This window comes from Hemiscyllium ocellatum, chromosome 5, assembly GCF_020745735.1.
Source record: "Hemiscyllium ocellatum isolate sHemOce1 chromosome 5, sHemOce1.pat.X.cur, whole genome shotgun sequence".
Classification (NCBI taxonomy): Eukaryota; Metazoa; Chordata; class Chondrichthyes; order Orectolobiformes; family Hemiscylliidae; genus Hemiscyllium; species Hemiscyllium ocellatum.
The window spans coordinates 47,498,784-47,526,604 of record NC_083405.1 but is presented as its reverse complement, the minus strand read 5'-3'; the positions used below and the strand labels follow the sequence as shown (position 1 = coordinate 47,526,604).

General features: G+C 40.7%; 1 protein-coding gene across 2 annotated transcripts in view; it reads right to left on the bottom strand.

The window, feature by feature from the left end:
* Window positions 1-27,821, bottom strand: part of dgkb (diacylglycerol kinase, beta) — a 729,492-nt gene that overhangs the window by 468,954 nt on the left and 232,717 nt on the right. For both annotated transcript variants that reach the window (XM_060825438.1, XM_060825439.1), the window contains exon 13: window positions 11,331-11,429. In XM_060825438.1, coding sequence (XP_060681421.1) covers window positions 11,331-11,429 — 99 coding nt within the window. The remainder of the gene's footprint in view (window positions 1-11,330; window positions 11,430-27,821) is intronic.

The following is a 27,821-nucleotide window of genomic DNA, read 5'->3' as shown; positions in this document are numbered from 1 at the left end:
TGATAAGTTGCTCAACCCCATTCTCCTGCTTTCTCCCCGTAGCCCTTGATCCCTTTGAGAATCAAGAATCTATCTATCTCCATCTTAAATATATTCAATGGCCTGGCATCCACTCCCTTCTGTGACAGTGAATTCCATAGATCCAGCATTCTCTAGCTGAAGAAGTTTCTCCTTACCTCTGTTCTAAAAAGTCTTTCCTTTTCTCTAATGCTGTGCCCTGGGGTCCTTGTCTCTCCTGGCAATGGAAACATCTTCCCAACATCTACTCTGCCCAGGCCATTCAGTATTATGTAAGTTTCAATTAGATTGCCCCTCATCCTTCTCATCTCCATCAAGTACAGACCCAGAGTACTCAAACTTTCCTCATATGTTAAGCTTTTTATTCTAGGGACAATTCTCGTGAACCTCCTCTGAACGCATTCCAGGGCCATTACATCCTTCCTGAGATATGGGGCCTGAAACTGCGCACAATACTCCAAAAGCAGTCTGACCAGAATCTTATACAGCATCAGGAATACATTCCTGCTTTTATATTCAAATTATCTCAAAATAAATGCCATCATTGCATTTGTCTTCTTAACTACTGACTCAACTTGCAAGTTTACCTTGAAAGACTCCCACGTCTCTCTGCACTTCAGACTTCTGAATTTTCTCCCCATTTAGAGAATAGTCCATGTTTCTGTTCTTCCAACCAAAGTGCACACTTTCCCATTTTGTATTCCATCTGTCACTTCTTTGCCCACTATCCTAACCTGTCCAAATCCTTCTGCAGCCTCCCAGCCTCCTGAATGCTACCTGCCCCTCTACCTACCTTTGTATCATCTGCAAACTTAACCAGAATTTTAATCTTGCAATGCAGTTCTGTGAATAATGAACATGGAAGCATCAGGAGCCTATTCCACTACTGGTTTCATTAGACAATGAAGAGGATTGAATATTGAATATTAACTATAAATTGAATAGATTTCAAGGTATCATTCCCATTTAAGAAATCATGTACTCAAAGAAACACTTTAAACATTGCCTAACTCACTTAAGCATCACTCAGTATAAAGGTACAGGGGAGGCAATGATAAATTTTCCCTAAGATGGGTCAGAGATAGGCTTGTTAACCCTATAGCCTTGTGTAAACTTTGACTACAAAAAAACCCATAAATTTAATATGCAATTAATAAATATCTTCTTTCATTTTTTTACTACAACTATATTTCGATTTAAAAATTGGACTGTCCACTAGAAATAGGAAATTGCCACACCATAAGAGGTAAGAGGGAGCTCAGCAGTCAACTAGAGAGCCAGGAGGGCCTTACTTTGCCATTTACACTATAGGGGTATGTGTATTACATTAAGTGCCAGTCAGGCATGTCCAGTTCATTACTAAACTTTCAAAAACCTGGCATAGAATTTCATAAGGTTCTGAGTGATGGGGGCTATGGTGAGGTGTGTGGCAGAATCAGGGGACAAGTGTAGTGAGGGTTATATCAACATGAAAGTCATCTCACTCCATCTTTAATGCTTTTCATAAGCCGTGCGCTCAGATTCTCATCAGGCAGTAGCAAGATGCCAATCGATGGGGAATCCGGCTTGTTAAATTGCTTAGTAACAGCACAACTTGCCTCATTAATGTTCAGTAAACTCACTGAACCAATTAGACATCAAGAAAACTCAGCGAAGTAACTAGAGCATGTAGCTGACAGATACAGCCCACCGCCTGCTCCAAACAATTTCCATAACGGAGGACGGACACCAGTGTCTCAGGGCACACAACCCATGTCCACAGAAATTGGCATCCAACATGTGCTCCCTCAGTGCTCAGCTTGGATCCATTACAGGAAGCTCTGTACTTCAATGTTGCAACACGGGCTGCATTGTCAACTACCATTGTAATACTGCAGGAGTCAGTCATACATCCAGCTCATGGACTGGAATAGGCTGCATCTCAGAGCTTTTCACTGCATTTCAATATTCACTTAGTAAGCCTACCTGGACATGTGTTGCATTGCCTTACTTTTTTGCACTTTACCCCCTCAATCAAACAAATCAGGGCCACATCCAGAGGATCATTAGCTGCCATTTCCACCACCTCCAGTGAGATGACATCACCAAACACATGTTTCCCTCCACTCCCTTCACAGTGACTGTTCCCTCCAGGATACCCTGGTCCAGTCTTCTTTCACTCCCAACACCCCCTTATAGCCTCAGGGCACCTTCCTCTGCAACCACAGATGGTGTGACACCTGTCAATTTACTTGTTCATCCTCAGTAACAAAACACAGCTTCCAGGTGAAGCTGCACTTTACACAATCTAATCTACTACATTTGCTGCTCACAATGTACATTGGAGAAATGAAATGTAGACTGGGTGAACGCTTCGCAGAACATCTACGTTCTGTTCACAAAAAAGACGCTGAATGTCCAGTTGGCTGCCACTTGTACACACCACCCTGTTCCCTGGCCAACATCTCTGTCTCAGGCCTGGTGCAGTGTTTCTGCGAAGCTCAGCACACCCTAGAGAATTCTGGACTCAATATCAAGTTCAATAACTTTATGGCATGAGCTCTCCCATATTCTTAACCCAACCCCCACAACCAAGCCTTGTTATCACATAGTCTGCAATACACGCCACCTATCATTAGCCACTAACAATCTCCATCAACAATATTCACCTTCCTAGTCAGATCGTTATCCACTCCTTTGTCTGTCCAACTGTCCTTCTCTCTCTTTGGGCTCTATCTCTACCTATCCTTTAGTCATTACCCCCTCCCCCCCACCCAGCACATGAACCAACACTTTCCTAGCTACCATCAGTTCTGAGGAAAGGGTCATTTGACCTGAAATGTTAACTGATTTCTCTCTACAGATGCTGCCTGATGTACAGAGCTTTTCTAGCAACTTCTATTTTTGTCCCAGGGTCATATTATTATCTAGCTGTGCTGTATGTTTAGCGCAGGCACAGACCTAGGATGCTTGTCCTAGTTGTTAGGGGTCCTCAGTCAATTCAAGCCTTTGCTCAGGTCTTCCTGGGACAGCAATTCTCCAATACCAATCCTGATTATGGCAGTCAGAGTCAGACTCCTCCCCTTATAAGCAGTGAGGGGTGGAATGATAGTCAGCACATTAGCCGTCTCAACACCTTCAATATTATTTTTGTTTTATTGATTTATGGGATGAGGACATTGCTGTTTGGGCCAGGATCTACAGCCCGGTCCTAATTACCCAGAGGGCAGTTAAGAGTCAACCACATTGCTGGGGGTCTGTAGTCACATGTAAAACAAACCAGGTGAGGGGGCAGATTTCCTTCCTGGGACTATTTCTCTCATGGAGTGAAGGAGGCAGGTTTTAATGGGAAATGAAAGTGGGTGACACAGCTATTAGTGTTGGCGCAGGGGCGAAGGTATCCCAAGTGAGTGAGAAAGTTGCACAGAGGGTATAACAGGGTTAAGTGCCGTCAGGGGTCAGAGTGGGCAAGAGTGAGTCAGAAAGACATTGAAGGCAACACTTGAGAGTGGTAGTGCCTGAATCTTGATGGGAGGCAAGTACAATAGTAGAGATAGATGGACCGTGAGGTAACACAGGCGAGAAGATGGCAGAACGCACCCTTGCAGAGTGGAGAAGGATACTGACTTTCCTCCTACAGTGCTATGCATTTCTCCAGATGGCCGAGAGTGCTATAACCAGGTTGGTGTTGCCTGGAATCGTGACCTTGATTGCTCGCGCTGGGGAGGAGGAAATCCCACATTAGCACCACCCCTCCACCATGGGCAAATGTCAGGAACTGTGCAGGGCAATTTCCGACTCAGAGTTTGTCTGGCCGCACCCAGATGTCTCTCCTGCATTTCTACACAGATTTATTAGTGACCCTAATTTTGAACTTCTCCACAGTGGAAACATCTTTTCTATGTCACCCCCTGCCATCAATGTTAAAGGGCCTTTTTCACATCATCTCCTAGTTTTCTCTTTTATATTGTTATGATCTACCTTATATTTGATTGATCTGGTTCCATACATACATTATCCTGTAAGAATGTGTAACATTGATTTGTTCTGCAGAACATTAGTAGATAGGAAATAAAACAGTGAGAATTCTTAAAATTTGTGTGTTAATGCATGAATATTGTGTGCAGATTTAAATCAATTAAGATTTTTACAAGCTGCTGTTTCAACATTTTTGCATTCCTACAACAAAACTAGAATCTGCTTCTCATTGTTGTACTGCCCGTTCCTACCTCAATACCTACTGCACATTCTTTGGTTGCTCCGATTCCCCAACAGTGACTGAGCTACCTCCTGAGCTGCTCTGTGATTTAAGCGCTCTCACTCAGAGCTGCCAGGACACTTACAAAAAGCAGATGGAGTGTGAATTACTGAAAGTGGGGGGTTGGTCCAACCAAAAGATTTAAAAAAAAACAAAAAAAAAGACAAAACAAAAGCAAAAAAGTGGGAATTTGATCAAGTTAAACAAATGGAAAAAAAACTAGAACAGGAAGAAATCTGGAAACAAAAGCATGAAGCTGGTTGTACTTTACATCGATTTTAACTGTCACCATAGTGATAATATCGGAATGATGTCATCTGTGGCACTGATTCAACATCGCACAGTAGGGATAGATGCCAAATGCTAATCTGAACTGTTTCAAAGGATAATATTTGGTCAAACGGTCATAAAACATGGTAATGCAAACAGAGAAAAATAATCCTGTCACTATTTTTCAACAGAAGTCAATCTTTTGAGAGGATTTGCCAAATACTGTAGACTCTTTCAAACAGCCTTCCATAGGATATAATCCACATTCACATGTTATATTTGTGTTCCAGTCAATATGTTGTGGTCTGATCAAGTATAAAGACCAAAGAGAGAACTACTTTAAAAAACTGAGCTTGCAACAATCATAGCAAAGCCAAACTTTAATTAAGTTGATTTGAAAAAGTAAAAGGGAGAAAGTATAAAACAAATGAAGAAATGAAGAAAGAAAGGGTGGCAAGATTAAAAAGAAAACAACATGCTGGTATTTTCTAATCGCACACTACTTTTGTTTAAATTAGATTTCTCAGAGGGTGAAAAAAATGTTCGGGACATACTCCACCTGGTCTCTATCTAATTGTGCAGCCTTCCTGTGCCTGGAAAGTCGTATGTTCTTCTCCATACAGTAGGTACACGGTAATGATATTTGAATGGTGGAAATGTGTTTCTTGCCATTCATACCATCACAACACAGCTTGCCAGTGGTGTCTGGTTGTTCCTGGCATTCAACAACAAACTGAAAATCTAAGACATTGCATTGATTGGACTTGTACTGACATACATTTGAAGGGCTTATGCTCGAAACGTCGAATTCTCTATTCCTGAGATGCTGCCTGGCCTGCTGTGCTTTGACAAGCAACACATTTGCAGCATACATTTGAACAGACAATATTCGCAATTTACACTGCAGGAAGCCTTAGGCTAATCTTCACTGTCCTTCTTATGGGACTCCTCTGCAGAAACCTCAGAACTCATCAAAATGATTTCAATACTTTGGAGGCTAAGAAATCAGCCTGGATAAGCAAAACTAGCAACCAAATTTTACTTCAGCAGAGTATTTTTTCATAGTGTTGGACCTATAGCTTGTGATATATTTCTCAACGGTGGTATATAGCGATTTTTGAGATTTGTAGTTCAGGTTAATAAGTATGTAAGTTAGCTCGCTGAGCTGGAAGGTTTGTTTTCAGATGTTTTGTAACCATGACTAGGTAACATCATCAGTGAGAATCTCTGGTGAAGCGCTGGTGGTATGTCTTGTCAGAAAAACCCACTTAACTAAATCTGTCGACTGATATAAATGTTCTGAACAATCATTTTGGAAAAAAAAAACAAAAGAATCAAGATAAAACTTGGGAATAGAGATTTAATGTCATAGTTAATTTTAACAGTTTTGTCGAGACAAGTATATCTCACACCAAGAGTCTTCCCAATCCACACTATAGTATCAATGAAAATAAAGATCAGCTCAAAATGAACCACTACAAGCCTAAGATATAATCTGTTATAGGTCATCTTAATTTTCCCCAAAGACATACATGCCTTTATATTTCAGAGGTTCATTAAAATTATTCTTAGTATAGGCTCACATGTCAGCATTGGACAAATGACACCTCTTCTTTTGTATCCTTTCTTTCTTTAGAACTTAGAGCAGGTTAACAGATGCTTCACGTAGGGCAATGTGATAAGTTTCCTTTTTAACTTGAATCATAGAATAAGAGTCAACCTCTGATTAGAAATGCAGATTCTCTTATGGGAATATTGAATTTGTTATCAAGAGTTTAAAATTGAGAAGGAAGCAGGGAAAATTTTAATGGCATCAATGAATGCTTTTCCTGATCAAAATATAAGAAATGTTCATATGGATCAGATGATTAAATAAAAGCCACATTAAATAAAAATAAAACAAATAAAATTATCTATTGTGTTTTAGCCGCTATTTAAGCAATGAAGCAATCCATAAAGGAAAACTGCAACAGGATAGCTCCTTTCTCCAAGACAACATACTTCATTGATGCTGTACAGAATACTGAACTAATAATTAATAGTCAAGCCAGGAATAAATGCAAAGATAAAGTCATGACAATAGTGTTATACGAATCATTGCTAATTAATTACAAGAAAATTAAGAAATAAGCAGGCAGGGAAGGGAAAATTGCCACCGGAGTTCTCCATCAGACAGCTCTCTTTGTGCATTTTTCTGTAGATTAATTAATTGTTAATCAAGAAAAGGAAGCTGACCCAGGTGACAACATTGAGGTTTCACTATGATCTTATATTTGAAGGAACGTGCTTCTTTCTATTATTCTGGGACCACACAAAACATTGGCAACACGACAGACACATTTCGATTTATATGTCAAATAATTTAAAATACTGCTGGTTTACATTTGAAAAGCCCAAACAAAAAACATTTCAAAATCCAACCAAAATATGTTGCTAATTTAACAGTGTCTCCCCTCTGGCAATGGGAAATTATATGACCATGTGACCAATCATGCAAAACATTTTACCATATTCCATAATACCTCCAACAAGAAATAATAACCAAGTCACAAATAAAGTCAAAGCCTTGGAAACGTCTCACAGCTGCTCTCTTTGATAAATTTCTGTAGCCAAAGACATAAATTTCCCAGCCAAAATTTAAAAGGTTAAGCAGCACTTCCATTGTATTCTAACAATAAAGAATGGCTGTTCTAAAATATTACACTCTCACTGAGGGGGGAATTAGGAATCTATATCAAATGTATTCCATCTTCACATATTTCTTTTATACAAGACCGTACTTCCTGTTGTTACTTCTTCATAACTATTCTGCATTATAATTTAGACTGTCTGCATTCAGAAGAAGCTGTCCATATAAACTTTGGTGGGGTAAAGACTGCCCCACACTGGTGTTGGAGTTGCAATGCTTCAGTATTGTGTCCTCCAGCTGCTCAGTATGTACTCTTGTGACAATTCTGTCACAACTAACTCCCCTTCACAAACGGAGATAACGTTTCCTGGTAACTACAAATCATATGAAATCAACATAACGAATACTGGATAGATTGAATGATGTTGAAATGGCAATTGAATAATGCACACTCACTACTGTCCCAATTACTTCCTGCCATTTAACCCTGATTTACCCAAAGAATACATTTAATGTTCATTCCTTGGGGTTCATTTTTGTCTTCACTATCTTAGCAGTTATCTGGTGGAATGGACAGCCCAGCTTTTAAAGATGCCCAATTATTAAATTCAATGAGGTGAGAAATTTGCAGATTTTATAATGAGATGGTATAAGAGTAGGCAAATTCAACCCTTCCAGCCTGTTCTGTAATTCAATTACATAATAACTGACCTATACATTGGGCCCATCCACCTCTATTGGTCCTAGATCACTAAAATATAAGGAAAAAACCTGAATGTTAAAACTTCCAGTTCACCTAACCTCAGCAGCTTTTTAGATGGTTTGGGTTAGTTGGGAAACAGTTCCAGATGTTCACTACTCTCTCTGTCAAAAAGATTTTTTTTAATTCCTTCGTGGGATGTGAGTACTATTTCCTGGGCTACCAAGTGTTTTCCAAAATCACTTCATTAATTATTACATCCAGCAATGAGGAAAATACACGAAGGCACAGGCACTAATGGCATAACAGCGGTGGTGAAGAAAGCATCTGATGCTTGCCTTCTTTTGTCAGACCATTGAGTAAAGGAGGTGGGATGTATGCTGCTGTTGTACAGGACATTGGTGAGGCCACTTCTAGAATACTGCGTTCACTTCTGTTCGCCTTTCTTTATGAATGATATTCTTAATCTCAGGAGGGTGCAGAAAACATTTTCGAGGATGCTGCTGGGACTGAAGGGTTTGAATTATAGGGAGAGGTGAAATAGGTTGGGGCTTTCTTCCCAGCAGCATCGGAGGCTGAGGCGTGACCTCATAAAGGGTAATTACATCATGCAGAGTATGTCATAATTGTCAAAGTCTTTTTCCCAGGCTAGGAGAGTCCAAAACTAGAGGGCACAGGTTTAAGACGAGAAGGGAAAGATTTAGAAAGGACCTGAAGGGTAACATTTTCACAGAGGTTAGTACATGTATGGAACAAGCTGCCACAGGAAGTGGTGGAGAAAGTGAGGACTGCAGATGCTGGAGAACAGAATTGAGAATGGGGTGCTGGAAAAGCACAGCAGGTCAGGCAGCATCTGAGGAGCAGGAGAGTCAACGTTTGGGCATAAGCTGATACAAATATGACACTTAAAAGATATCTGAATGGGTACATAAATGGGAAGGGTTGACAGAGATATGAGCAAAATGCTGACAGATGGAACTAGGTCAGATTGGGATGTTGCTCAGCACAGACAGGTTGGCCCAAAAGGTCTGCAATTGTGCAGTATGACTCTGACTCTAATCAGAATTGCAGATGATCACAAATTAACAAACAGTAAAATTCACAGCTGACCTTAGAAAAACCTGTATGGGAGAACTCATAACAAGGGAGCAGCTAAGTGGGTTTTTTTAAAGTGTAAATTTTTTTGGTAAATCTACAATAGTGAGTAGAGTGGAATCCTTTTTGATTATGTTTTATGGAGATATGACTCATGATTAAACTTTAAAAATATGAAATATGGGTACAAAGTTAACCCAGAGCAATGTTTTTTAGAGCAGTAAGACTGTGCCATTTTCTGTAGATTGTTAAGTTGCAAAGATGGCCTTCACTAGAGTGATGTGCTCTTCCTGTCGGATGTGAGAGATTAGGGAGAGTTTCTATGTTACAGATGATTATGTTTGCTGGAAGTATGTTTGGTTGCGGATCACGTAGATTGGTTGGAACAGCAGCTAGAGGCAATGAGGAATGTACAGGAGCGAGAGGGTGCAATGGGTAGCAGTTGCAGGAAGAAAGAAATACTGCAGAAGCAGTCAGATGGATGGATCACCTCCAGGAAAGGTAGGAGTGGGAGTCTCCTATGGTCATCCCCAACTCAAACAAGTATGCTGTTTTGCAAAACATAGGTTGTGATGGACTCTCGGAGGAATGTAGCACTGACAACCGAGATTGACTCTAACAAAACGACAGGTACATCAGGTTCCAAGCAATCGATTGTGATAGGGGACTTTCCAGTTAGAGGCACAAACATTTTGGCAGCTGAACATAAGACATCATAATGGTTTGTTGCCTTCCTGGAGCCAGGATCAAGAATATAGGGCCATAGAGATGTACAGCACTTCGATCCAACTCGTCCATGCCGACCAGATATCCTAAATTAGTCTAGTCTCATTTGCCAGCACTTGGCCCACATCCCTCTAAATCCTTCCTGTTCATATACCCATCCAAGTGTCTTTTAAATGTTGTAATTGTACCAGCCTCCACCACTTCCTCTGGCAGCTCATTCCTTACACGCACCACTGTGTGTGAAAATGTTGCCCCTTAGAATCCTTTCCTGTCTCACCTTAAACCTCTAATTCTGGAATCACCCACCCTGGTGAAAATATTTCAGCTACTCGTCCTATCTGTGCCCCTCATGATTTTATAAACCTTTCTAAGGTCACCCCTCGGCCTCTGACACTCCAGGGAAAACATCAGCAACCTATTCAGCCTCTCCCAGTAGCTCAAACCCTCCAATTCTGGTAAGATCCCTGTTAGTCTGCTCTAGACCATTTCAGGTTTCACAACATCCTTCCTATAGCAGGAAGTCCAGGATTCAACACAGTAGGTCAACAAACATAAGGGTTAGAGGTCACTGGGACTAAGGGTCAGAGTTTAGAATATGGGAACAGAATTTTGACTCATTTATGGAGGGTGAAAAATGGGAGTATTGCTTGGAATGCATTGGGATAATCAAGTCTAAATGTGTCAAAAAGAAATAGATGAAAATTTTAAAAGTAGAATGACAGATGTGGAAGCAAGTGGTCTCAATGATGTCTTATATATGTAATGGGAAGTCTAACTCTGTCAAATTTGACACCAAGCTTTAAAATAGTTAGATTAAGTCACAGTCAGGTACCAGAGATAGGGATGGAGTCAATGTTCAGGGAGTGCAGTTTGTGGCAGAGATCAAAGGAAATGGGCTTGGTCTTTCCACCATTGAGAAATGGATGTTCCACAAAGTACAAACAGTGGAGGGTTCTAGAGAGGCAATGGTAAGGCATAACAGCCTGTTGTCAGTACAAATGTGGATGCTGATATTGTCTTTCCAGATGGTGTTGCTTAGGAACAAGATGTAGGTGAGAAAAAGGAGAGGGCCTGGGGTAGCACAAGGACAATTAAGACGACTATATGACTACAGTCATGGTATACACCGCCAATGGAGTAAACACCACGTCAGAGCATAAATTCATAATTTTTGCCCATTTGTAATCATAGAATGCAATACAGTGTTCAGCTTATTGTGGTTGTTAGCTATTGGTTATACAATATAGTGTATGTGCATCAGTTGTAAGCTCCTAGCGAGCCACAGTTAACAAAGATTTGGGTCATCGTGGTACAGACTTAAAGACAGCCACATTTTTAAACATATCTCCTGACAAGAAACTTAGAATCAGTGAATTTGTCTGTATGTACAATCCACCCCCTTCCCCCCCCCCCGCCCCCCGCCCTTTGAATCACAGCCATCCCTGGTTACTCATCAAATAACACCAGTATACAGAGATTATTCCTTAATCAGACAGTGCTAAGTCTGAGTATTTGATTGACAAAGTATTTGGATGTTCTTTTTGTAGAGTAACAAGAGGTTTTTTTTATTATATTGCACGTAAACATTTTGGATGCCTTACCCAATTTCTGATTTTATGAGCAACTCGAGAGATTTCACAACACAGGCAACTTACCAGTACAATGGGACAAATCGAAGATGGTGGTAAGATATGATCTTTCAGTGGTCCGCAATCACATTCAGGTTTCACGTGTGAAGCACACTTGTTGTGGAGCTGTTTTTATCAAAATAAAACATATTTAGGTGATGGTCGAATGCTTGGAATCAAGCTAGCATTGAAAATCAATAACAAATAAACTTGGAAACTGATTACCCATTTTAGCATAGTCATTGATAGTTATTTCACAGACTATTTCTGCTCCATCATCATACTTTTACCAGAACTGTACAAACTCCATTTTCATAAATAAAGATTCCTGATGTGCTTCTGGCATAGTTAGGACAGTGGAGGTAGGATCAGACCCAAGGAAACTCAGAGCATTAACACCATTAAATACCAAACTGGGAATATTGTATAAATGTATTGACAACTCATCCACTAATAGTCATTGCCAATCTTTGGCCTGTACTTCCTGATTTTTAAACATGCTCTTTGGTCTTTCCCTAAGCAGCCAATATGGCTCCAAATGGCCAGAACATGACTGATCAACAAAGTACATGTAGAGTACTCCAAATATGGTAAATTTAGGCTGGGCACCAGCGTTTCACAGACATAGTTTATTTTTTAAAAGCAAGTTTAATTGTGCATGAGGTATGTCATTAAGGAGATTAAGGCAGAAAGGAAGAACATTGACAATGGGTACACAGTGTAAAAGTAACTTATATTCTTAAGGAACACACTTTAAGGAATTGAATATTCTATTTTTTTCATTACATATCCATTCTCTTGTGCAGAAAGACGATAGAATTTGGAGCTTCACCAAACAACTGTTAGGCAAAGCTAAATGTTGAGCGACGCATCTAACCTTGTCTGAGGGGAAGTCATGATGAGAAACTGCTTGAAAACTTCCCTCAGCTTCTAAAGTAAATACAAACTCAGAAATAAACTAAAGATTTAAGAAAACTAAGATAGAAAGGACCAAGCCAGCAATGCACAGAGTCAGAAACAAGTGAAGAAGAGGAGACTTCTTGAATGCAGGATTGGAAAGACGGCTCAAAAGAAATGGCAGCTGTTGAATTGTGGATTGTGTGCGGTGCAAGAAAATAGTAACAAGGAAATCTCTGGGCACAAACAAAGTAAAGAGGGGCTGGAAAATAAAAATGCTTGGACTACTGTGACAGAGAAGAAACGTGGGTGGAAGGATTCACCAATTGTTTGAGATATTGTCAGAGCAAATAACTCATTGTTTCTGAGTACACCTATGGACAAAACATTAATGACAAACCACTCTCAATTGTCAGACTAGATATGCACAGTATCGCTTTTGCTTGGGGTGAAGAGATGGAACAAATACAGTCACCACTGATTAGTTTTTAATAGATTGCTTATGTAAAATGATGCCATGCTTCAAGCTGGATTTAATGCAGTCTTTTGCAGTAGGAATTATAGTGACTGGCTCATTCAATCAAGGGAGAATCATCATTTCAAACCCCTGTCACCTGCAGAACCTCCCCCATTCAAGTCAGAGCACAGAATGGGCTGAACAGCATTTCTGAATTGCTGGTGATGCGATGTCAATTAGACTCTCATTAATCAGTTAATTTATACCCACATTCCCTTAGCCCATGATATTCAATAGTGACTCAGGGATTTAATTGGAGTTGCATGGCTCTTCCACCCAGGCACTGTCATTGCTGTTATACGTGGCACAGGTCTGGCCTATTCCCAGAACCTGTGCCACTGCAGACACCTGGGCCATCTTCCAATTTATATGGAGATCAAAGATGGACCGGGTCCGAAGGGACTCGATGTATAAAGATGTGGGCAACGGGGGAAAAAACACACCCAATGCCCCCTCACCCTGATGGCCACCTTTGTGTGTGGCTGCATCAAGCTGTGCATGGATCCCCAGTATGCAAACACCAAATATCACTATGTACTGAGGTTCTACCTGTCCCCAGTGTTGCGAAGGATAGGCCTGGCCTCGCTGCCGTGGAACACCCCGAGTAGTTGGACCGTTCCATATCACCTGTCCTTCGTGGAGATGTTCATGAAGGAAAACACCTTTGACCACAAGTTCATCAGGAAGTGGTCAGCACGTAGTGTCCTTGAGACCCTTCGGGAAAAGGAGAGGGTGGATTCTATCAAGCGGTACACTGAGCAGACTATCAAAGTTCTGACAGAACTTTCCAACAAGCACCACGACATGGCTTGGCTGGTGGTGAGAGGGCTCTGCCTGTGAGATCCTTTATGCACACCCAGACTCTCTCCCTCACCACACGCTGCCCTTGAAGCAGCTGCGGGGGGGGAATGAGACTGTCACACACCTCCTTCTGGAATGTGCCTACGCAGAAGAAGTCTGGAGAGGAATGCAGTAGTGTTTGTCGAGGTTCATCCTGAGCAGCGCTGTGACGCGGGACTCCGTGCTCTACAGTTTGTTCCCCGGGACGCACACCAAGATGAACATCATCTGTGCCTGGAGGATCATCAACTCGGTGAAGGACGCTCTCTGGACGGTCCAAAACCTGTTGATATTCCAGCTGAAGGAGTTGACCTCAAGTGAGTGTTGCAGACTGGCACATTCCAAGGTCCAGGATTATGTGTTGAGGGACGCGCTGAAGCTTGGGGCAGCTGCCGCCAAAGTGCGGTGGGAAAAGACCACTGTGTAACGTCTGCCTGCCTAAGCACAGGGGCCGACGCAGTGAGGGGGCTCCGCTCATCCCCCTGCTAAATATGTGGATAGTAATCATCCAGACCTGTATGTATGAATGATTACTCTGTCTCTGTATGCAAAGAAATGGAATGTTTACATATGTATGGCATGACCAATTGTACAGATCATCAAAACATTTTATGAATAAAGTATATTTTTGAAATGAAAAAAAATGCATCTGGAGTCTAATCACTTAGTTGGTGGATGCTTTGCCCAAACTGCCACACTCCCGCTGGCACTGAGCCAGTCTCTGATTGGCCAGCCCATCTGGATCTCTAACGTGGGGAATTTCTGACAGTATGTACTTAAGTACCTGGTTTACCCCAAGGGAATGACAGGTGTTTACTGTCATTTCACAAAGTGTTGGGTGAGAATACCTCAGCTACACAAATCCAGCCCTCATTTAGATATTAATCTAAAATAATAGCAATGTACCTCCCCTAACTGTGAACATTGCAAAGGCATAACTTATTTTTCCCTGGATGCTGAGGCAGATAAAGAAACTGTTATCTAAAACCTGGATTTCCTACTATAAAAACCTAAATGTTTAGTGTTGTGGTACTTTACAATAGTAAAGTGGCGAGTTACTTCAAATTATTCAGTATGAAATAATATGATGGAACCTTGTCATGTTTGGAGTTGGTCTTTCAAAAGAATGACCTTTCATATTTATGTGTGCCTTTGAACGTCTCAAGATGCCCCCAAGCAATTCATAAGGCTGAACTCGTTTTGAAGTGAAACCATTGCTGTTTCATCAGCAATTTTGGCAGCTCACATACACAGAGCAGAGTTCCACAAACAATGAAATCAATCATCAGTTAATCTGTCTTGGTGGCGTGGAACAATTTGGCCAGGTTACTCGAAGAATTGATACCACAGAATGTTTTGATTTCATATCCATCTGACCAGACAGATGGAGCCTCATTTTAATGCCACATCTGAAAGACAAAATATCTGCCAATACAGCATTAAGCTGAAGTGTCAGACTGAATTACATAGAGACTCTACATCAACAACTGTTAATGCTGCTATCACTTGTATAAGATGTATGATTTGGGATTTCTAGAATTTGATGGTGCTTGGAAAAGAGAAATTTTGTTGCTTTTATTTTTAAGATCCTCAGAATTAGGGAATGCAGAGCTAGGATCTGTGAAACACTTTCAGCTTTATGCAGACACAGTCTCTTCCTGAAATGCTCCCAAGTCATACAGAAGAACTGTTAGACTTAACTTTGTAGAACACTTAGTAAATTCGCAACATAGTACTGTTGTACATGAGGGCTCCCTCAAGCCCAAAGAGGTGTAGCATGAATGAGGACAGAGTCTGTCCTACAGCACAGAGAAAGGCCATTTGGCCCAAACTGGTCCATGCCGACCAAAATGTTCATCAATGCTAACCCCATTTCCCTGCACTTGGCCATATCCTCCTTAACCTTTCATATCCTTGTCTAAATGCCTTTTAGATGCTGTTAATGTACCTGCCTTGATTACATCCACTGACAACTCATTCCATATGCATATGACCCTCTGTGTAAAAATGTTGCCCCTCAGTTTTCCTTTTATCCTTTTCACTATCACCTTAAACTGATGCCCTCTAGTCCTCGATTCCCCAACACTGGGAAAAACAGAGCACATTCCATCTATGCTTCGCATGACTTTATGCACTTCGATAAGATCACTCCTCAGTCACGTCCACTCTAAAGAAAAAAGTCCTAGTTTATCAAACCTCTCCCTCTAACTCAGACCCTCGAGTACCGACAACATCCTTGTAAATTTCTTCTTCACTCTTTCCAGTTTAATAATAACATCCTTTCTATAGCAAGGTGGCCAAAACTGAACACAATACTCCAAGTGTGGCCTCACCAACATTCTGTAAAACTGCAACATAACTTCCCTACAATGCCCTTACTGATGAAGGCCAGTGTGCCAAAAGCCTTCTTCACTGCCCTGTCTACCTGTGACTCCAGTTTCAGAGAACCGTGGACCTGAACTCCAAGGTCTCTCTGTTCCACTACACTTCTTCAGGCCCTACCATTCTCCATGAAACTCCAGGCTTGATTTGACTTTCCAAAATGCAAGATCTCACACTTTACCTATACTAAACTTCAAAGGATGGCCACCTTTTTTGGTCTAACTAGAAGAGTCTTGTTGAATAAATAAAATAATTCCAATGTATTACTTCTACACTTTATAGATCACTTGAATATGACTACTTTACTACAGAGACTGCTAGGAGTTCATTAGCCTCAGGTCTGTCCCTTATTGGTACCTACTTTACTCAGACCAAAAATTCATGAGATCAGCACAATTGATGGTGCTTCATGCAATCAAATTATTAACATTTTCGGACACATTCACCACCAGTCATTACTAACCTACCTTGAGTCTTGGTTTTCTCACATCTTGAATTTAAAAATTGTAAGTGCATTTTGAAATAACTTTGTGATCTTGCCCATTCTATCTCTAACCATCTTTAGCATTACAACACGCCCCTCCACACCACCTCCCTCTCCACCCAGAGCTCTCCAATTCCTTACTTCATTTTGTGCTTTTCTGTCTAACACCACTAGTAGATATAGCTTTCATCATTTAAGGTACCATACTCTTGCGTTCCCTCTCAAACATCCCTCACTTCCATTCTCTCTTTTAAGACCCTACTAAAATCCAACCTCTTGTTAAGCCATCCCTGATAAAAACCAGGGGGACAAGCAGCCAGGCTTTATTTTCATTGCCAAAAGACAGCAGCTCTAATTGTTGACTTAGTGTCATCCTAAATTATGAGCTCAAAGTCATATGTTGGATGTTTTTTGAATCCTTAATCTTCTGATTCATTCATGATTCTGATTTTAGAATGCAGATCAGCTCCAAAATTGTACATATATAAACCTATCGCACTATCATATTTAACTTTACAAAGCTAAGCACAGAGATAAACTGAGCTGCAACTCAAACAAAATGTTCACACGAACTAAATTATGTCATCTAATCATCTACCCATTAAAGTTATGAAGATCCTTATTACTAGACAAGCATTTCAATTCTAATACCTCAAATCCTTAGGTATTCTATCAATTCTTTTGAGTAATGTAATTGTGCTAAGGCTGTCAAAGCAAATCTCCAGTGTCAAGTACTGGATGAATAAATCTTTCTTGTGACTACATAATCCATGAAATGAACCTCAGAAGAACAATTAAAGATCTGAAGACATGACACTGAGGAGTAGCTGTTCCACATTAGTATGCAATCTCAGATTAATTACATATTGTCCATGATGCATATGATATTCCAAAGCCATATTTTACTATTAGGTAGAAGGCTTTTCTTTTATTGTTTAGAATGCATTTCTTTTATATTCCTATTTTAAAAGCCTGAACAATTAACTTGCTTTACAGTTACAACAGTTTGCTGTGTCAATAATGATTTTCCTTTCAACCTTAAAGCTGGAAATTAAAATTAACAATAAAGATATTATTTTCTATTGTAATATCAATTCTGAAAATGCTGTGACATCAGAAGGAATTATCATGATCGCACAACACACACACCCAAATGTTGCTGTATGTTCAACCTTCTATGACACCTCAAGTTCTTAACCTGAGCCCTGTTACTGAAGACAAGAATTGGTGGGAGCCCAGCTGCTGCTGTGTGGAGGGCAAGATAGCCAAAAAGAAATATCATCAGCCAAGCACTTAGGTACATTTTATCATGATTGATTGTAAGCAACATCAGTGAAAGTTTAAAAAATGGCTTGCTCATTCACCAGATTACCTGCAGTTAATGTGTGCTTAATAACAATTGAGGTTAATAATCAACCGAGAGTTTGCCGGCAGATACAACAATGTACTTAATCTTTTGCATGTTTAATAAGCATAATATATTTTATTGATTATATTTACTTATTCAAAGTACACATTATAAACAGGACAAACAACACCTTGCGGTTTACTAAATTTAAAACAATCGCTTGTGTGAAACCCAAAAATAGATGCAACTTCTCTGTATTTCCCGCTCAAAAACAAAATCTAACTATATACACATTTGAAACTAATCTCCTGCCAGCTCGTGTATATTGTGGAAAAGAAAAACAATCACCTTAAGCCCCAACAAAGTCTGCAGGTTACTAGGCAACAGAGCATATGGCCAATAAGATTGAACTCGTACATTTCCTTTGTGAAAATAAAGGTTTGGAAACAAGCCTTCGATTCTCACATCAGCAATCAAGAGGTCAGGAGAAACACTAATTTCTAATAATTAACAGTTGGCTTTAGAGTATCAAAATAATAATTATAGCTAACATTTGAAAAAAAATATAGTAAGGTGTGTGCTAAGAAAATAAACTCTAATTGGTTCTTAAACCCATGCTGTTTTCCTCAACTAACTAAGCTAAGGAAAGTAGCTGTTATTTTTTTAAAAAACCCTGCGTATTAAGTTCGAATTAAAAGCAGACTCTGAAATCAAGTATCTGACCTCTGACTGGTGCATAGAGATATTTATGCAGAGAAGTTCACTTACCACAGGTAACTAAGCAACAGGAAATTAAGAACCAAGTAGGGTTAATATACTAAGGACGCCAAGGCCTCATTGTACTCCAATTCAGTGGCACTGTAATCTCATTCATTTGTCACGCAAATTCCCAACTGCAATGGCGTGGCTACTTGTACGCTAATTAATGCTCACCAGGCGATACAACATTAAATGAATGCACCTCAATGAGCCATTGAAATTCAATGATAAATAGCAGATCTGTAATTTGGCAGTGTGCAGGCTTAACAAAAAAAAAATCAAATTGCAACATCTGGAAAAAAAAACTCTGATGGACTTTGTGGGAAGTGGGTCTTCTTCTTTTGCTTATTGACAAAATTGAATGTTAATTGCAGATTTAAAAAAATCAACAGTTCTCAGCTTCTTCTCCAGGTCTTGCAGCAGGCTAAGCTAACTTTGGTTAGATTAAATAATAAGCAAGTGAGCCAACTACTCTTCCTGGACCCAAATCCATTTCCACTTGATAACTAGAACAGTAAATGTTATGCATGAAAATAATGCAAATTGGTTGTATTGGTTTAATGCGCCAGATGTTCCTCAGGAGAAAAAATGGACACAAACTACAAAATAATGACGTAGGTTTTGCGTCACTGTTGGACAGAAATAAATATTGCACAGTAAATGTCACTAGCCTGCCTTGCTTGTCCCTGATTAGGCTCTTGGAAGCTGTTGTTATTAGGCTGGACCCAGTAATCATGTGATTAAAATACAGAGCTTCAATATGGCAGTTCACACTCAATAAAAATCAATTACTAGCAACACAAAGGGTAGAGTTTTTGCCTGTGTTTTTCTCTAAGCATGAAAAGTCTCTTCAAAACAACACTTATTTGCAAAGAAATGATTGTGAAACAAAACACTGCAACACTAACAGTTTCAAAATATTTACCTGAGTTGTAATAATATGATGTTCTCAGCTGCTAATCCTTTCTGCAATATTTTATGTAGAATCACTGAGCAAAGAACGTCTGCTTTTGCTACTGGGAAAGAAAATTCATAGGGGCAATTTCTAAATGGATTCCCAACTGCTGATTTTGAAACCACACTAACAGAGATGGGAGGGCAGTAGATCAGCCTGCATTATGTTTCTGGCGCTAAGTTCAAGAAGCTCAGTGACCCAGCCAATGCATAGCCTTTCTTCCTGCCTTCGCACTGAAATACATAGTCACAAACATGGCTATTTTGGGGGAAAAAGGACACCGCAGACATTTGAGACTCCTCCCACCCACCCCACCCTCACCTCCCCCACCCCCAAATCTCCACATTCCCCCATAATTAATATCATACATCTCCATAGTTATTAGTAGCTCTCCAGCTGGGATTCCACATTTCATGTCCAATACTAAATTATTTGACCATGGATGTTAACACAAGCAAGCACAAATACTTTGGAACCTCTTGTGAAGCACTGTCTCTTCTGGAATTTATTTGGTTCCATTCCTAATACTTTTGGATTCTCATTGCAGTGGCTGGTATATTGGGTCTAGGTCTGTGTGCTTGTTGGTGGAGTCTGTGGATGAGTGCTATGCTTATACAGTCACAGACTCACCGAGATGTACAGCACAGAAACAGACCCTTTGTTCCAATTAGTCCATGCTGACCAGATATCCCAACCCAATCTGGTCCCTCCTGCGAGCACCCTACTCATATCTCTCCAAACCCTTCCTATTCATATGCCCATTCAAATGCCTTTTAAATGTTGCAATTGTACCAGCCTCCACCACTTCGTCTGGTAGCTCATTCCATACACATACAACCTTTTGCGTGAAACAGTTGCCCCTTAGGTCTCTTTATATCTTGCCTCTCTCACCCCAAATCTATGCCCTCTAGTTCTGGACTCTCCCACCCCAGGGAAGAGACTTTGTCTATTTACCCTATCTATGCCTCTCATGATTTTATAAACCTCTATAAGTTCACCTCTCAGCCTTTGATGCTCCAGGGAAAACAGCCCCACTCTATTCAACCTCTCCTGATAGCTCAAATTCTCCACCTCTGGCAATATTCTTGTAAATCTTTTCTGAACACTTTCAGGATTTCTATAAGTTCTCTAGCTGTCCTCTGATCGTTGTGTTGTCACAGTCGAATGTGTGCTCCCTGTCAGCGGTGTGTGGCTACTAGGGACAGCCGGTCATGGCGTTTAGTCGCGAGTTGGTGTTCATGGATGTGGATTGCTAGTTGTCTGTTTGTTTGTCTTCTACAGTGTTTCATGCAATTCTAGACATAGACCTAGACACAATATACCAGCCACTACAATGAACAACCAGTACTGGCACCCAAAAGCAACAGCAATGGAACCGAGTAAATTCCTGAAAATACAGTACAGCAGTGCTTCACAGGAGACTCTAAAGCACTGAAGATGTCACCTAGACGGGGACAAAACATCTGCAAATCAACTTCCCAGCTCAGCAAACAACCCACAACTACAACAACTGGCACCCGAGCTACAAATCTTAGTCAAACCTTCAAGCACAGATATATCCCTATCTGACACAAAAACAGAAATTGCTAAAGAAACTCAGCTCTAGCAGCATTTCTGGAAAGAAAGCAGAGTTGATGTTTCGAGTCCAGTGACTCTTCAATCAATCTTTATCTGACGTCCACCTAAGTGTACTTTTCAGCAGAAATGACTGGACAGCGGCCCATCCAAACGCCTCAATCATTTCCCAGCAGGCAAAGAAAAGTACTACTAATTTGGACACACTTCATTTCCCTATTCCAGCTTAAGATCAAATTCAAAATGAGGCTTGAACCCAAGATGTTGCTGGTCTACACAATATGGCAAGCAATAAGGCATCGGGAAATCTGGAATTCAGTTCATCTAATTGAACGCAGGACTTGAAACCATAGTGAGAGTGTCTCTGTGTCTGGAGTTGTAGCCAAAATGGTACTGCAGCATCAATTCCAGAAGTCCTTCCCTCAAACCTGTCTCCAGCACCCAAAATACACAGGAGTGGTGGGCAAACAGACCCTACTAGCCAGGGAGAATTCAACTATGGGGGATCCAAATGAGAGAAGAAAAGATGCCTTAGTTGAAATGAAAATAATAAATGAGGAGTTGCTTCTCTAAATACAAGTTCACTTCAACATATGCTTGCTCCCTATGAACTCAGCAGTGAGCCCATCAGTTGGACTGGTTGAAGGAGCAGAAAGTAAGTGGCAGCAGTGACTGAAACTTCAGAAGAGTTGGAGCTGTCTTTTGGTATGGGCCATGCCTTTTGCTGGGAGTCAGCTTTTGCCAGGGTCCTTGGGCCCAGATATTTGACAAGGCTGTGGGCCGACACTGTAAGAGGAACAGTGGTCAGGAATCTTGCTGTGGGCTTGGGTCCAAGCATTTCTCAGGCTCTGTGGAACAGGTCTTCTGCAGGAGTACAGGAGCCCATGCTTTTTGGCGATGGGTGTATAGATGATTGCACCGAATGGTGAGGGGCAAATGAAGGTTGCAAAGGAAGTTGGGGGAAATGGAATCTACAAAAGGGGTGGAGAGGCAACTGCAATACAGTAGTGGGAGAATGCTGCAAGAAGATTTTTTTGGAGGAAGAGGGAGAAGAGGAAGTTGCAGATTGCAGAGGATGCTGCAAAAAGAGCAGAGGGAAAGGATGAGGATCTGAGGAGGAGAAAGGGATGCTGAAACACAGAACAATTTGAAATCTGCCAGTAAAGAAATATTCAGTTAAACACAAGGAGGTTTTGAGGAGTTTGAAGGAAATCTTTTTTCACCAAGAGTTTGGTAGGGATCTGATAGGCACTGCCTAGGAGGGTAGTTGAGGCAGGAAACCTCACAACCTTTGAGTAGTATGCGATTGCACACTTGACATCTTATAACATTCAAGACTATGGGTCTAGCACTGGTAAGTTGGACAAATGTAGATGTAGTGTATTTTTGATGTTGCAGACTCAACAGGCAGAAAGTCCTATCCTTAATGGGACTAGTTCAGTTCAGGATACCTGGTCTACATGTATGAGTTGGACTAAAAGGTCTGTTTCCATGCTGTTGGACTCTGATTAACTATAAGTCAGGAAAACTTTAAATCACTGAAGTAATAAACTCTTTGTAAATCTCTAGTTTAAAGCTGCAAAAGTTCAGGAACTACCACATGGGGAAAAGGAAGTCCACTCTACTGTAATGAACACTGCACTATTTGTTACACTTAAGTTTCAGTTTAAGATCTGAGATGAAGAAAGAAGGGGACTGACTTCCTGATTGAAATTATCAAAATTATTAGTTTTAAATGCATATGTGGGAAATGCATCAGCCACAACCCCTCAATTCTGTGAAGACTGAAATAAAATTATACCTTTTTTTATGTAAAAGTATGTCAGTTCTTTTGGAAAGAAACCTGTTAACCAAGATCAGCTATTTTGTGCCAATTTAAATCCATTGGTTTGCAAATCAATGGCTTTGCTCGTGTTGTGGCTTTATGTTTAATAAATGCTTGATAATTATTGAAGATATTGATGAATTCTTTCCATTCTGTGACTGTGTCAGTCCAAATTTATGTCCACACAAGATTTTTGTCTTGTTCCAATTACATCACCAAACAAATAGGTTTGCAAGAATGAAAAAGGAGCTGCAGAAAACCAAAAGGTGGCACATGTAAATTGAGAAGTAGCTTTGAGAACACTGGGGAAAAAAGTTTTGTTTCTTCACTGACCCTCATGTTCGCCTGTGTGTGCGCATGCATGTGCACACACTTCATGGTCACACAGATGCACAGATGAGAAGAGAAATGCAGTTGTCTTTAAATAGATCCAAGTTTTATGATCTGCATGTCCAAAATGTCTTGTCATCTTCACATTTTTCAAGTGATGAACTAAACGGACAAGAATATGGTCCCTATTTGAATTGGTCCAGTGACCTCTGTGGGAAAGGTTAGCGCTTGTTTGGAAGGATCAAGTAGCCTTTGGGATTGATAAATGTTTATGCATATTTATGTCCATACTGGTTATGTTTATTGGAACTAAACGGTCAAGGTATTTAAAATTTCACACTTTAAATTAAGAAAAGCAGCTTTAAAAATAATCAGTGTCTGCTATTTGACATTGACATAGTCTAAAGGCTATCAGTACAGGATTTATGTGCATGAAGGTTTTCATGACTTATCATTATCACATTGGGAGGCCATTAGATCAGAGTTTGCTTGATAGATATAAGCAACTACAAAATCTCTGATGTGAGATATGAATACAAATGCTTGTTTTTATACTGGATTGGGTTGTTGAAGGAATGTAAATATAGTGAATGAATTTTAATAAACTAAACTCTTTTTTTAAAAAAAAGAGGTAAGTTATAAATAAACACTTAGAACTTCATTTATTCCATCCTCAGTATGGCCCGAGTGGTCTGGTGAATGCAAGCTGAATTGGCAAGGAGGGATGGAGGGTGCAAAGGCAAAGGATGGTGCATGGGGTGCATTAGTTGGCATGAGTTATGACAGGGACGATAATAGTTCACGGGATGTGGATAGTGGAACGTGCTTTGATATGGTGGATAGCAGGGCCCACAGGACATTGTTAGAGTGGTACAAGTTGACATGCAGAGTATGAGGGGCCAGACGATGTTGGTAATAGTTTGAGTTGGCATAAAGTTAACTGGGGAGGAATGAACCTGTCAGAGGGTTGAGGGCTAAACGGATGTTAGATTGGATTCTTTGTTTCCAAGACCCAGAGCACTGAGGAGAACTATTCAGACAACTCTCTGCTGATTTCAGCAGCTTCTCTGACTGTCTCTGTATCCAGGCATAGCAAGTGAGGAACCTGACTGACATCACTTGACACTTCATGAACAAAAACCTGACCACTGTGAATAAATTTTATTTTTCTTCAAGGACTCTTCTTGAGAATTCTCAAATGCTACAGCTTGATTTTCAGAACGATATTTTAATTCTCAGTAATCCCTTCATTAGTTAAGGTGTAGTCATGTAGTAACATTATGTTTTATATTTTTGCTGAAAAGGAGCTTTTGCCCTTGCAGAAGCAGAATTAAAAGAGTTTGATATTATCCTCAATAATTATCCACTCTCCATTAAATGTAAAGCCACACACAAGGAAAGATTAAACTTTGTAAGCACTACAGTATTTCAATTGGAAAATGTTTTTAATTAAATAATTGATGCGCAATTCATTAAGAAACATTCATTGCAAGAAATTCATTACCTGTGGCTTCAAGTATTTTTAGATCCCAGTTAGCTGGGCACTCCTATGATGACAGGCTTCACTCTTGATGAAGTGCTTTTGCCCAAAACATCGATTTTCCTGCTCCACGGATGCTGCCTGACCTGCTGTGCTTTTCCAGGTACCATAGTCTTGAATCTAATCTCCAGCGACTGCAGTACCCACTTTTCCCTTGTCACCTCCCCTCCTTCTCCCGTTTGTATCCATTGGGTTCTCACAGACTCCTCTTTGGTGCACTCCTTCTCCCCACTCCCCCATCAAGGCATATAATTCTCACCTCATCCAGCCGACTCTTTGCACCTATCATTCTACCAGCCTCACTCAGTAAACAGTCTACTCTGCAACCCTAGCATCACTCTGTATGCTTGCATTGGCCCAATACCTTCAAACCAGCCTCAATCAGCAGTCAACAGTATGTGATGGATGGCAGTTATAGGAAAGGGGGAAAGTCTCAGATACAGTCACATGGATGGGTTAACCCCAGGAAGGGTAAGATAGGCACCTAGGGCTGGAGTCTTTTGTGGATATACCCATTTCAAACAGGTATGCTGTTTTGGAAGATGTAGGGGGTGATGGATTCTCAGAGGAACGTAGCACGAACAGCCAAGTTTCTGGTATTGAGCTCTAATGCAACGAGAGATACATCGGCTTCCAAGAGATCAATTGTGTTAGGGGATTCTGTAGTCCGAGGTACAGACAGACGTTTCTGTGGCCAGCAGAGAAAAAGCAGTATGGTGTGTTGTTTCCCTAGTGCCAGGATCAAGGATGTCTCAGAGAGGGTGCAGAATGTTCTCACAGGGAGAGGGGCCAGCAAGAGGTCATTGTCCACATTCGAACCAATGACATAGGAAGGGAAAAGGTTGAGATTCTGAAGGGAGATTACAGAGAGTTAGACAAATTTAAAAAAGAAGTCCTCAAGGGTAGTAATATCTGGATTACTCACGGTGCTACGAGCTAGTGAGGGCAGGAATAGGAGAATAGAGCAGATGAATGCATGGCTGAGGAGCTGGTGTATGGGAGAAGGATTCACATTTTTGGATCATTGGCATCTCTTCTGGGGTAGAAGTGACCTGTACAAGAAGGACGGATTGCACCTAAATTGGAAGGGGACTAATATACTGGCAGGGAAATTTGCTAGAACTGCTTGGAAGGATTTAAACTAGTAAGGTGGGGGTTGGGACCCAGGGAGATAAAGAGGAAAGAGATCAATCTGAGACTGGTACATTTGAGAACAGAAGTGAGTCAAACAGGTAGGAATAATAAATTAAACTGCATTTATTTCAATGCAAGGGGCCTAACAGGGAAGGCAGATCAACTCAGGGCATGGTTAGGAACATGGGACTGGGATATCATAGCAATTACAGAAACATGGTTCAGGGATGGGCAGAACTGGCAGCTTAATGTTCCAGGATACAAATGCTACAGGAAGGATGGAAAGGGAGGCAAGAGAGGAGGGGGAGTGGCATTTTTGATAAGAGATAGCATTACAGCTGTGCTGAGGGAGGATATTCCCAGAAATACATCCAGGGAAGTTATTTGGGTGGAACTGAGAAATAAGAAAGTCATGATCACCTTATTGGGATTGTATTACAGACCCCTTAATAGTGAGAGGGAAATTGAGAAACAAACTTGTAAGGAGATCTCAGCTATCTGTAAGAATAATAGGGTAGTATGGTAGGGGATTTTAACTTTCCAAATATTGACTGGGACTGCCATAGTGTTAAAGGTTTAGATGGAGGGGAATTTCTTAAGTGCGTACAAGACAATTTTCTGATTCAGTATGTGGATGTACCTACGAGAGTAGGTGCAAAACTTGACCTATTCTTGGGAAATAAGGGAGGACAGGTGCAACGAGAAATACAGGGGGGGACCACTTTGGGGCCAGCGACCATAATTCTATTTGTTTTAAAATATTGATGGAAAAGGATAGGCCAGATCTAAAAGTTGAAGTTCTAAATTGGAGAAAGGCCAATTTTGACGGTATTAGGCAAGAACTTTCGAAAGCTGATTGGAAGCAGATGTTGCAGGTAAAGGGACGGCTGGAAAATGGGACAACAAGAATCCAGAGAGAGTATATTCCTGTCAGGGTGAAAGGGAAGGCTGGTAGGTATAGAGAATGCTGGATGACTAAAGAAATTGAGGGTTTGGTTAAGAAAAAGTAGGAGGCATATTCAGGTATAGACAGGATAGATCAAGTGAATCCTTAGAAGAGCATAAAGTAGGAGTATACTTAAGAGGGAAATCAGGAGGGCAAAAAGGGGACATGAGATATCTTTGGCAAATAGAATTAAGGAGAATCCAAAGGGTTTTTACAAATATATTAAGGACAAAGGGTAATTAGGGAGAGAATAGGGCTCCTCAAAGATCAGCAAGGTGGCTTTTGTGTGGAGCCACAGAAAATGGGTGAGATACTAAATGAATATTTTGTATTAGTATTTACTGTGGAAAAGGAAATGGAAGATATAGACTGTAGGGAAATAGATGGTGACATTTTCCAAAATGTCCAGATTACAGAGGAGGAAGTGCTGGATATCTTGAAATGGTTAAAGATGGATAAATCCCCAGTACCTGATCAGGTGTACCAGAGAACTCTGTGGGAAGCTAGAGAAGTGATTGCTGGGTCTCTTGCTGAGATATTTGTATCATCGATAGGCACAGGTGAGGTGCCGGAAGACTGGAGGTTGGCAAACGTGGTGCCACTGTTTAAGAAGGGAGGTAAAGACAAGCCAGGTAACTATAGACCGGTGAGTCTGACCTCAGTGGTGGGCAAGTTGTGGGAGGGAATCCTGAGGGACAGGATGTACATGTATTTGGAAAGGCAAGGACTGATTCGGGATAGTCAATATGGCTTTGTGCGTGGGAATCATGTTTCACAAACTTGATTGAGTTTTTTGAAGAAGTAACAAAGAAGATTGATGAGGGCAGAGTAGTAGATGTGATCTATACGGACTTCAGTAAGGCATTCGACAAGGTTCCCCATGGGAGACTGATTAGCAAGGTTAGATCTCATGGAATACAGAACTGACTCAAAGGTAGAAGACAGAGGGTGGTGCTGGAGGGTTGTTTTTCAGACTGGAGGCCTGT